Source organism: Toxorhynchites rutilus, chromosome 1 (genome assembly GCF_029784135.1).
Source record: "Toxorhynchites rutilus septentrionalis strain SRP chromosome 1, ASM2978413v1, whole genome shotgun sequence".
NCBI classification, from domain to species: domain Eukaryota; kingdom Metazoa; phylum Arthropoda; class Insecta; order Diptera; family Culicidae; genus Toxorhynchites; species Toxorhynchites rutilus.
The window spans coordinates 197,809,383-197,821,722 of NC_073744.1; the positions used below are offsets into that span (position 1 = coordinate 197,809,383).

The 12,340-nt window shown below is 32.0% G+C and overlaps 2 protein-coding genes across 10 annotated transcripts in view; one reads left to right on the forward strand and one right to left on the reverse strand.

Moving 5' to 3' along the window:
* LOC129781086 (blood vessel epicardial substance) overlaps positions 1–12,340 on the forward strand; it is a 196,467-nt gene that overhangs the window by 114,063 nt on the left and 70,064 nt on the right. The window lies entirely within an intron of this gene.
* Positions 3,373–5,917, reverse strand: LOC129781699 (uncharacterized). Its single transcript, XM_055789300.1, has 2 exons — positions 5,416–5,917; positions 3,373–4,923 (listed from the first exon to the last, which is right to left on the reverse strand). Exons 1-2 carry the CDS (start codon positions 5,709–5,711, stop codon positions 4,185–4,187), a joined length of 1,035 nt encoding a protein of 344 aa, XP_055645275.1. The 5' UTR covers positions 5,712–5,917; the 3' UTR covers positions 3,373–4,184.

Below are 12,340 nucleotides of genomic sequence, written 5' to 3' on the forward strand. Positions count from 1 at the left end.
GAAATCTAAAATTTAGAAAAAAAATTGAATTAAAAATGTCATTAAACTTCAAGAAACAAAAAAATCAGATAATTTAAAGTTCAAAAATCTTAATTAGGAAATAAGAAAATTTCAAAAGAAAATTGATTTTGGAAATAAAAATATTCTTTTTTGAAAATTCAAAGAATTTAAAATGTAGTAAATTAAAAATTCAGAGTATAAAAAAGAACCAAACCAAGATGAATTTAAAATAAAAAAAAAATAAGTTGAGAGCAAAATTAAATTAAAAAAAATCATGAAATATAAAAAAAAATCAGACAATTCAAAGTTCAAAAAACTGAATTAGGAAATAAGAAAATTTCAGAAAAAACTGAATTTGAAAATTGAAAAAAAATAAAAATTTAGAAAATAAAAAAAAAGAAAATAAATTCAAAGAAATTTAAATTTAGAAAATTAAGAATTCAGAAAAAAAACCAAACTAAAAAGAATTTAGAATTCAAAAAATATTAAGTTCAGAAAAAATCGTAATCGTAAGTAAATGAAAAACTATATAAAACATTAAAAATTGTTTTTCATTAAATTTTCAATACAATCTTCTTAATTTACAATTTTTTCAAATTTTTGAAAAATTGTAAATTAAGAAAACAAAGAAATCAAAAAACCAAAAAAAATATCATGAAACATAGAAAATAAAAAATAAAACAACAAAACATTCAGAAAAGTCAGAAAAAAACTATAATGCGGAAAATTGAAATCCAAAAAAAATTTAAAAGAGAAATTGGAAATCAACAAAAATAATTAATTTCTAAAATTTTGAAATTAAGAAAACAAATTCAAAATCCCATAATTGAAAAAAAAATCATTAAAAAACAAACAACTAAAAAAATTTAAATTGGGAAAACAAACAGAAAGTTTAAAAATTATAGAATTGAAAATTCGGAAATAAAAAAAAAGTACAGAAAATTGAAAAGTCAGAAATTAAAAATTCAGAAAATTGAAAATTAAAAAAAATAATCGAAAAACTATAAATCGGATTTACAGAAAATTCAGAAAAATTTTAATTTAGGAAATTGAAAATTTAAAAAAAGTTAAAAGTAGGAAACTTAAATTTAAATTATTTTTTTTATTTTTAGAAAAAAATTGAATTCAGAAAAGTGAAAATTATTCAGAAAATTGAAAATTCAAAGACTTAAAATGAAAAAAAAACTGAAAATCATGAATTACAAAAATAAAAAAAAAATTGAAAATTAAAACTTCGGAAAATTTCAACATCAAAAAACTCAGAAATTTAAAAATTCCAGAAATTAAAAATATTCAAACTTGAAAAAACAGAAATATAAAAATTCAAGGAATTCAAAACTTCGAAAATTAAAAAATTAGATAATTATAAATTTTGAAAATTAAGCAATATGAAAAGTTGGAAATCCAGAAGATTAAATATTCCGAAAATTGAAAATTCGAAAACTTGAAAAACTAAACATTGACAAACTGACAAAAATTTAAATTCAGAAAATTGAAAATTCAAACAATGGAAATTCGAAATTTAATTAAGGGGATTTTTAATATTATGAAACATTAAACTGAAAATAAAAATTTTAAAAAACAGAAATTCAAAACTCAGAAAATTTAATAAAAAATAGAATTTTGAAAATTTGAAAAATTTGAAATGCCGATAATTGGAAATATGGAAAATTGAAATAGATCAGAATTTTTTGTTTTGTTACTATAGTGGAGTTCTAGTCAGTCGAAACACGTTTTCTTAAAGTTCCGAAAAGAAGGTATTTTTGGAAGAATTTTTAGAGCAATGAGCGGTACAGAAAATATTTTCTATTTCATGGTGTTTCGAAATTTGAAAAAAAAATTGCTGTATAATTAATAAGTATTAATAATTTTTTTTGTGATTTTTTTTCGGAATTTCCACGGTACAAAAAAAATTTTTTAATAATTCAAATTTTAAGAAATTTTTTTTTTATTTGAGACCCAGTACTGCTCTAATTCAAATTTCAATGTTCTCGTGTGCATTTTTCTGCATATATGTGTGAAATGTTCCAAATTTTGTAGTTCATTGCGCGGAACGAAAAAAATATATGTTTTTGCTATATCGAAGTTTTAAATTTTGAGACCGGTGCTGGGTTTTAAAATCTATTTTTTATAAAATTCGATATGCCGAAATATATCAACTATGTTTTGTACCGCACAATGCTCCAAAAATTCTGAAACAATTCTCACATATAAAAAACACACATGAACAAATTTACATTTGAATTCGTGTCTGGGTCTCAAACCTAGAAAAAAAACTCAGAGTTTCGTAATACCAAACATTCAATCTCATTTTCGTTTGAATGTGTTTGTTCATGTTTTACAGGTGTTTTAATGCGCGGTTAATTTCTTTTTCAAGTATTTTTTTCGAATTTTAGATTCTTTACATTTGAAGACCCTCAATTTTTTTATATTTTTTTCTCAAGTTTGTGTTTTTCTTCATTTTTATAGAATTTTGTAGTACAAAAAAAGTGTTTTTGTTCATTTTCTTGAATTTTTTCAACTCCACTGAAACATACATTTTGCAGTAAAAAATATTGATTTTTCGATCTTTCGAGAAATTTTGAGATCCCTGTTCTTGTTTCTTGTAATTCCGGAAAGACAAACATAAAAAAAGACACGTACGAACGCATTCAAATAAAAATTAGTGCCATCCAGGTAGTTTTTGGTAAATTGAAAACACTGTCAGTATCGTGACTCACGCTGTAAAGGTTGTCAAATAAAGTGTGACGTGAAAAAAAAAATCGCTAATACTACCAGCGCTGTTTTAATCATGATTCGATTACAAGCTACTGTAAACGATCAAGTGTCCCATCCGCTCGTGATTACACAATCTTTAGCGGGATCAACAAAATATGATCCGCTCTGGGCTGGGTGTTGTTGAATTTCATCATCCATGCCCCCGTCACATGTGGCGTGTGGCCACGTGTCTCCGCATGTCGGTTATCGGGTATCCGTTGCAAAAAATATATAGTATACCAACACCCTTACAAATGTCCATACAGTCTTTAGTCTCGCTCCAAATCCTAATGCCTGTTATTTGCCTGCCTGCCTGCCTGCCACGCTCGAGCGATGCGGCGGGAAGCGTAAACATTGGGGCTGGGGCTGGGAAGTGTGTGACGTCCGTCTATATCACGAGAGTCTCTTCAAATAGGACTTTGACGACAACGCGCGAAAGTAGAAGTAGAAAACAGCCAGTCAGCGGTGTGTACACAAAGTGCCGCTAGCTCACAAAGACTCCGAGGAAACGGATCGGATCGAGCGCGCTATCTCGCGTGGAGAGGATATATTTCTTTTGTCTGTTCTCATTTTTCAGCTCAAAAAAAAAAAAAAAACGCATCCGAGTTTAGTTCAGTAATGTGTTTTGTTCTTGTTTTTTTACTTTTATTTTGATAGGTGTTCCGATGCTCTGCAGCGTGGCAAAGAGCAATTGTTTAAATTCGTATTTTCCAAGCTATTAACTATCAGGAAAAAGGGGGGAAGGGTGCGATTACATAAGTTTTTCTCAGGGAGCGATAATAAATATTCAGTTAATCTTACGACGCTACAATTGGCTACTCTCTACGGCTAGTTTGAAACACTATTTGCTAACGAAAGCACTACTTCAGATCTTGATTCTCGTTTGGTGTGTGGTGTTTCCGAAGGAGAAACTCCCTGTTCACTCTGAAATTTGCGAGTATTGCAATACATAGGAAACTAAACCCCAAATCAAATGCTTATCGGCTACATCTCTAAACGCTAAAATCGCTGCTTGCAATAATCTCTCCAAAAATCAGTGCTTTGTTTGATTTGAAAACCTCGGGTGATCTGAAGTAGATTTAGGGTGCGTTTTAGTTTCGCTCAAACACTATTATTATTGTTATCATCGAAATTTGTTAGTTTTCTCTGTTCAGTCTATGTTCTTCTACTCTCACAAATAGGCGGTTGCGGATGCGGCGGTTTTGAACCACCCTCAGCAGCTGCCGCCGAATTCCTGCTTTTCGTATTGTTGTACAAAGACTAGATCCTGTTCAATTTTTTTGCGAACTAACCTCACTTTTTTGTTTTGCCTAATTTTAATACTGCTTACAGCTGGAATTTCCGTCTAATACTTTGGCTTGCTTTTTCTCGTACTCGTGCACTCACACAAGCGCCACTCGCGCTACAAAATGGCGGTGGCGGTCTCTTCACAGCATCACGATCCGCGAGGCGAGATAGTGGAGGTGGACAAAGGTGCACAGCAGCGCCACCATGTTGGCCATAGCGGTCACCATATGGATCTGCCGGAAGCGCTTGTGAACGCTCTTGTAGTGCAGCGAACGCCTAAGCTGAGCATTTTCGGTGCCACTGAAGTGTCCAATCTCCTGACCGACGGTTTCGCTGGCTTCGAAGTGGTACTTCTGGTGCATCAGACGAATCATCGGGGGTGCGAGGTAGAGGCAGACCACCAGCTCGAGGGAGGCACACAGAGCTAGCGAGACAAGCTGGACCAGTAGTTGGGGGTCCCAGCTGCGGAACGCGGCGTTGGCCAGTTCCGGATGTGCCGTCTGTTGCAGTTTGATAAAGCTCAGCAACGTGGCGACACTTAGTGCCGAACCCATCGAGAAGTACTTCGGGAAGAGGATCTCCTGGACGCGACCAAAGGTATGTCGCGGGAGGTTGAAGTAGAGTGCCAATCCGGACACGAAGGTCATCCACATCTGGGCCCCGAAATGCATCGCAAACGATCCGAAGTAGACCAGCGCTACCATCACGCTGGCCCGAGTTTGAGTCTTGGCACATTTTATGGCAGTTATCGACGCCGCCTCCTCGGAATCCTCAATGGATGACGGTTGACCTACGATGTTAGGCCACAGTACCAGCAGGACGAAGGACACGAAAACCATCGAAATCGCATGCGATGGTTGCGTGGTTCGGGTAAGGATTCTGCAAGAGAGAGGAAGAAAAAAAGAGAGCATCGATAAGAATATGGTTGACCTGCGTGTTCCTTTTTTTTGGGAGGGCCCCCATTTTTGCACGGGTCATCGACACACAGACAGACGCCGTGGGAAGGAAAAACTGTGGCTGCAGCACCAGCGAAAAAGACTACCAACAGCAGTAGCAGTAGCAGCAGAGCCAATCACGGGTTGCGAAAGCGAGACGGCAGTATTTTCTGACGCGTTGTTGAACTATCGAGTGGCGTACGTGATTTTCGCACACCCGTCTCATTGCACACCTCCTTCCATTCGCAACCCGCGTCGCCATTCTGCGCCCTCGGAAACAACAGCAATTGCTGCTACTCTTGCTGTTGATGATGATGATGTGCCAGGTCTTGTCTGTCTCTGCGCCTCAAGGTGATAAGACCTGATAAACAACACCAGCAGCAGAGCAGAGCGCGGAACGCTCGTGGCAGTGGGATGATTTACAACAACAACTTACTTGTAGGCGGTACTTTCACGGAACATGGCAGCTAGGTCCTTGCAGCCATCAAAGAGCTGCTTGGTGGCTTGGGTGGCCCCAACAAGGACATCACGGTACAGCATTTGATCAGCAGCAGCTTCCTGGTCATCACTGCATGCTTCCACCGCCGGAGCGACGCGGCAGCGTTCTTCCGGCGCTTTCTCACACGTCGTCGCGACCTGATTCGTCGTTACGTCAAATTCGCTCACCATTTGCTCACAAAACAGCTGACCGCCTATATAAGACGCGCGCTGTTCCCTTTTGTGGAGACACATTTTTGCTAAAGTTCTTGTATTTTTCTTATTTGTTCGTTCACTTGCACTTTGCACACACTACTCCTCTCTTTTTCTGCGACTTTCCAAACTTCCAACAACCCAAAAACTGTTCGTTCGTTCGTTCGAGCGTTCGAACTCGATCTGTGGATAATTTTTCGCACCGTTTTGTTCGCTCTTCGGCGTTCAAGTTAGACTGGCTCAGTTCGCACCCGTCATCGTATATATAACGTTACGATTTTACCACCACACACGCAAAGGCCCGCCCGCCGTTGGACCCACTTTTATTCCTGGCCCCTGCGCTGCAGCAGCAGCAACACAGGTTGTGATAAGGCTGCTCTCCTCCGTCAATGTTTGCCTCCCCCGAAGAGAACCTCTCCAGCAGAGACGCGAGACGCGAGAGAGCCGTGAGAGTGGGTGTGTATTTCGTAATTAATAGTTTCCCGTGATTCCCGTTCGTGGGGTGCACACGCAGAACAAGGTGAGCGCGATTTTCGCGTCATCAAATGGTCATGTATGTGTGTGACGTCGTCGCGAAGACGACGACGACGATGTAAACCACGCACCCAACGGGATTAACCGGCTGTGTGTGCCTCACTGACTGCCTGCCTGCTTACCGGAATTGCCAGTCGCAAATTTTTTTCACGATTGCGACCCGGCTGACTAATAATGATTGCGCGGAGCCTAAGCTGTCTGGATTAAGAAGCGCGTGCGAGAGACAAAAAAAAAGGCAAGCGAACCAGAGAGAGAGAGAAGTGACTTAGTGCGTTTGCTCGGAGAGTTTTAGCAACTTGTTGGTGTGTGCGTGTTGATCACGGGTCAAGAATAGATCTGCACGCGAACGAATACGCTATTAGATTCACTTTCCTCCATTAGGAATCCACGCTCCGGTGACATTTTGGGTTAACTAGATTCAGTGTTTATCGTCGGGGAAAATAGATTCTTTTGTTGTATGGAAACATTGTGCTCGAAGAACCTAGCTCTGGCACTCTGGTTGGAACCACAACACATTATTCATACTGTTCTCATGAGAAAGAAATGACATCAAATGGTCTAGATAGCTCGGCCAAGCCTTGACCTAGTCGTTGTTTCAGGCTGTTTATTTCAACTTTAATATAAAAAGTCAAACTTGCAATGAGATCAGAAATATACACCATTTAGTCGTCAAAATCTACTGTCATCTCGAAATGGGTTTTTTTTAATCAAAAATCGTCTCTCGGAACTTAGACATTTTTTCGGAATACGAGGCAGAACGTATGGTTTCAGGTCTCAATGGCAATGGTCATCTCAAATTTTCAAACGGAACTTCCTGTAAAATGTTGATTTGCACGATAAAATACCCTATGCAAAATTTCAGCCCAATCGGACTTTATTCACTAATGTCGCAAAGACGTCAAAGTATGAGTGTTTTGAGAACCAAAAAATCATCCAAGGGCGAAAAATCACATGAAATCGGAGCTTTAAAAAAAGGATATCAAATGTCTTAAAATTGCAAGAAACATCGAAGTATGTTGCTATCTCAAAAAATGGGTTTTTGTCAAAAGTCGAATTTTTGAGACCAAAAAATGAGTAAGTCCTAAAAAGTCAACTTCTGACAAAGATTTTTTTTGTTTTGAGATAGTAGTAAATATCAATGTTTTATGCACTGAGACGTCCAGGAAGCTAAAAGTCTCAAATATGAAGAATTAAAAAATATATAATAAAAATAACCTTTCATGCAATTTTAAGACATTTGGCACCCATAAATTTCCATGTACTTGGGGGATTTTTCCGTTTTCAAAAAACTTAAACTCTGATGTCTTTGCTACATTAGTGAATAAAGTCCGATTAAGGTGAACTTTTGCATAGGATATTTTTTCGTGGAAATCAACATTTTACAGGAAGTACCGTTCAAAAATTTGAAGATAATTTTTTCCCATACACTGAATTCGCTTTTTGCGCGGTTTTAATTTACGATTTCGAAATTCACGCGGTTTTTTTACGTGGCACTTATCAACCACGTAAAAACTCAATATGCACTGATTAGTAGCTGAGAAATAAAAGGAGATACAGATATCAAGATTGTAGCATGCAAGAAAAAAAATCAGTTAATGAATTGGTAGAATATGGGTTGCATTTTAAACTAATAATTCACTGTTTGTTAGATTTGTTCCTGGATTTTGAAAATTACCCGTTTTTTTACGGCGGATTTTGGAATTTACGCGTTTTTTTTCCACGGATTTTGGAATTTACGCGGCACGTATCCCCCGCGTAAAAAGCGACTCCAGTGTACTTTCATACACATATATAGAACATGTATTGAATGCAAAAATTGATCAATTTTTAGTTGTAATTTTATTGAACTTGAAATTTTTCATTTTTTGTTGTTTTTGCAACTGTCAATTTTCGGAGTTTTCAGTTTTTAAAAATTGTAATTTTTAGAATTTTTAATTTTATAAATAAATTTTTGATTTTTGATTTTTTTATATTTTTGGAAGATTTGTTTTTTGAAATTTTTAAATTTCGGATTTTTCAATTCAATTTGTCAGTTTATTGAGCTTTTTGTTTTGATTTTTTTATTCTTAGATTTATGTTAATCGCCAATTTTTTTTTAAATTTTAAATTTTTGGAATTATAACTTTTTTTAAGTTTAATTTTGATTTTTTTTTAGTTTTCACTCTTTCAAATCGATATTTTTATCTTAAACTTCTTGAAGATTTATTTTTTCTAATATTATTCAAATTCAAAATTTATTTCCAATTTTCATGCTGTTTAATTTTTAGAACTTTCAACTATCGAAGTATTTAATTTTCGAACATTGAATTCAAGCAATTTTTACTTTCTCGATTTTTCAGTTCTTTGGATTTAAAATTTTTGGATTGTTCTATCATTAGGATTTGATTTTTCTTTCAATTTTTAAAATTTTTAGATTTTGGAACTCACGATTTTTTGAATTTTTAACTTTTATTGATATTTGATTTTTGAAATTTTTAATTTTTGGATTTTTTTATTATTCGCAAAACCTAAAATTCTCGATTTTTTGAATTTAAATTTCTTGTATTTTCATTTTAGTTTTCTTAAATCTTCTTTTTTTTAAATTTTGTTTTAACCTTTTTCTTAATTTTAAATTTTCTGGATTTTTTGAATTTCCAAGTTTTTCCGTTTTTTTTTTGAAGTCTTAATATTTTAAGCCATATTTTTTTTACTTTCTTTTTCACAATACTTATTTTTTTAAATTTTCAATCTTGGATTTGATTTTTAAAAATTTTCAATTTTTTCAATTCATTAACTTTTTCAACTTTTAGAATTCAAAGATTTCTGTTTTTAGAATTTGTTATTTTCGGAGTTTTCAATTTGTGGAATCCTCAGATTTTAGAATTTAATTTTTTTTTCAATTTTTGGAGGATTTTGATTTTTCTATTTTTTATTAAATTTTCAATTTTCTGAATTTTTTTAACTTCCAAGTTTTTCCGTTTTTTGAAGTCTTAATATTTTTATACATATTTTTTTTACTTTTGATTTTCACACTAGTTTTTTTTTAATTTTCAATCGTTTGGATTTGATTATTTTAAATTTTCATTTTTTTGGAATTTAAAGGTTAGTATTTTCAACTTTAAGAATTCAAAGATTTCTATTTTTAGAATTTGTTATTTTCGGAGTTTCCATTTTATGAAACCCTCAGGTTTTTGAATTTTCAATTTTTGGAGTTTCGATTCTTATTTTTTTCCATTTTCAATTTATTAAACATTCAAATTTATTTATTTTTCCAATTTTTGGACGATTTTGATTTTTTTAGTTTTTAATCAATTTTTAGAATTTTGAATGTTTTGAATGTTCATTTTTATTTTCCAATTTTTGGAATTCGTAACACATGCGTAATGGATTTTTTCAATTTTCCTATTTCTCCTCGATATTCTCTAGTTGATTCGATTGTTATCTGATTTGGGTGGAGACGAACACAGCGAAATAAAAACGAATCCAATCATCCGTTCCCTTGTGGTGATGTGGAGAAAAAAAATGTTTGTTTTATTATTCATTATTATTTTTACAAACGAAAAATGTTCTTTCCAATTGCATAAATTAACCAATTGGGCAAACATTTCACTGCAGAACAAATGCGTAATTGCTTTTCTTCGTTTCATTTTTCACTGCAAACTTATGCATAGTCCATTTTTTCGATCTTTTTTTATTTATCTTCAATGTTTTCCTGAGTATTCTATCACAATGATGTCTCAAATCTGACTATCCGTTATACATAGGAAAAAAAAGCCGGACTCGATTATATATTGACTCAATTAAATGCAATTCGATTATATACAATTTTAAACTCAATTATATGCAGTTTTGAACAAAAAAAATTTTTTTTTATTTTTCATATATGACTTGCTACAAGAAAAAATGATACAAAATGGTAATTGAAATTGATTTTCATTAAAAACATAACTTCTTTTTAAAATTGGAACTAGCTATCATTAAACTTGATTTCTCTCCTCTCTTCTTTTCTATCTGGCACTTTTATGCTTGTGAATAGTATTTGGAAGGTCCCTCAGAAGCGTCCAATAGTTATTTACATGAGCTCGCTTCGAAACTTCTATTCCTTGGAAGTTCGAAATCCGAAATTCTCATAATTCATAAAATATAAAATTCGAAAGTCGCAAGATTCAAAATTTGTAGTGTTAAAAATTGAAAAAAAAATTAAATTAGTAAAATTTAAAATTCATGAAACTAAAAATTTGTAAAGCACAAATATTAAGCTAAGTTCAAAATATGTAGAATTCAATTCGAAATTTATAAAACTCGTAAAACTCTACAAATTTATGAAATTAAAAATTCGCGAGAATAAAAACCTTTGCTATTCAGAATCCGTAAAAAATCATGAAATTCACTAACCGCAAATTTAAAATTCCGTCAATCTTGAAATTCGAAAAAAATTAAAGATCGTAAAATTCTAAATTTGTAAAATTTTGAATTCATCAGATTAAACATCTGTGAATTTCACAGTTCGTGAAATTCAAAAACCATGAATTAAAAATTTCGTAATTTTTTTTGGTGAATTTTATGAATTTTAAATTTTACGGATTTCTAGTAAAACTTAAAACTCATAAAATTCCGAATCGTAAATTTAAAATTTCATTAATTTTGAAATTCGTAAAATTCAAAATAGTAGAATTCTAAATTTGTAAAATTTTCAATTAAATATTTGTGAACTTCAAAATTCATGTTATTCGGAAACTTTTTGAATTTTTAATTTCGTTAAATTAAAAATTCGTAAAATTCAAAACTCCTGGGGTTCGAAACTCGTAAAATTCTAAATTCAAAAATCGTGGAATTCAGTTTTCTGATTCAGAAATTCAAAAGTCGTAAAATCTAAATTATGTCAAATTTAAAATTCACAATCTGTTAGATTTGAAATCCATCAACATTTACAAATGTAAAATTCGAGAATCGTGGAATTAGAATTTTCTGAAAATCAAAATTTGTTAAATTCAAAATTCGTAAAATTCATAAAACAGAAGTAGTTTGAATTTGATACAATTTAAAACCTGTGAAATGATGGAACATCAGTGATGTTCAAAATTCGTGCAATTCGAAATTCATAAATTTCCAAAATTCCTGTACATATTTCAATTTTCGTTAAATTATTTATAAGACGTGAAAACAAAATTTTAAATTCGTGAAATTCAAAACTCGTAAAACTCAATATTCAAAAGGCATAAAATTCAAAAACCGTGATATAAATTTAAAATTCGTAGAATTCTGATTTGAAATTCGTATAATTCTTAATTCGTAAATTTAAAATTCGTGAAATTCAAAATTAATTAAATTTGAAATTTGTAAAGGCTTATAGAATCCAAATTTCGTTAAATTTGAAAATGAAAACTCGTGAAGGTTGGAATTCGTGAGATTGAATGCTCTTAAAATTCAAAAATCGTAAAATTTCAAATTTCGGTAATTTCAAAATTCGTAGAATTCGTTACTCGTGAAAAGCTGCATTCAAGTTTGTGAAATCTCGTATAATTTAAAATTTGTTGAATTTCAATTTCGTGAGATTAAAAATCCTCAAATTCAAAGTTCTTGAAATTCAAAAAACGTACATTAAATTTTCATTGAATTCTCAACTCCGTCAAACTAACTCCAAACACCCTAAATAAATATAAACACTGTGAATAAATCCATACAAGTTAATTATATTAATATAATAAAAAATACATAATAATAAAAAAAAGTATAATACAATATAATAAATAAAAAATTAAAAATACAATATAATAAATTCAAAACTCATGTTAAATTTTACTAACAATTTTTGAATCATTGCTAATATTTTTTTTCCTAGTATGTATATTTATTTAGGCTGATTTGGTGTTAGCCTGATGGAGCCAAGAATTCAATTATTGAACATTGCAAAAAAAAATCATGAAATTCAAGAACCTTGAAATCCATAGATCAAAAACGTAAAATTATGAAACCACGAACTCCTAAAATTTCAAATTTGTGAAATTGAAAATAAAGTTAAAAATTTCGTTTAACTTTAAATTTAGCGAAATTCAAAACTCGTAAAATTCGTCAAATTTTAAATTCACAAAATTGAAATTTATGAATTTAAAATTCGTAAAGCTCAAAACTCGTAACACTTTTTCGTATAATTAAAA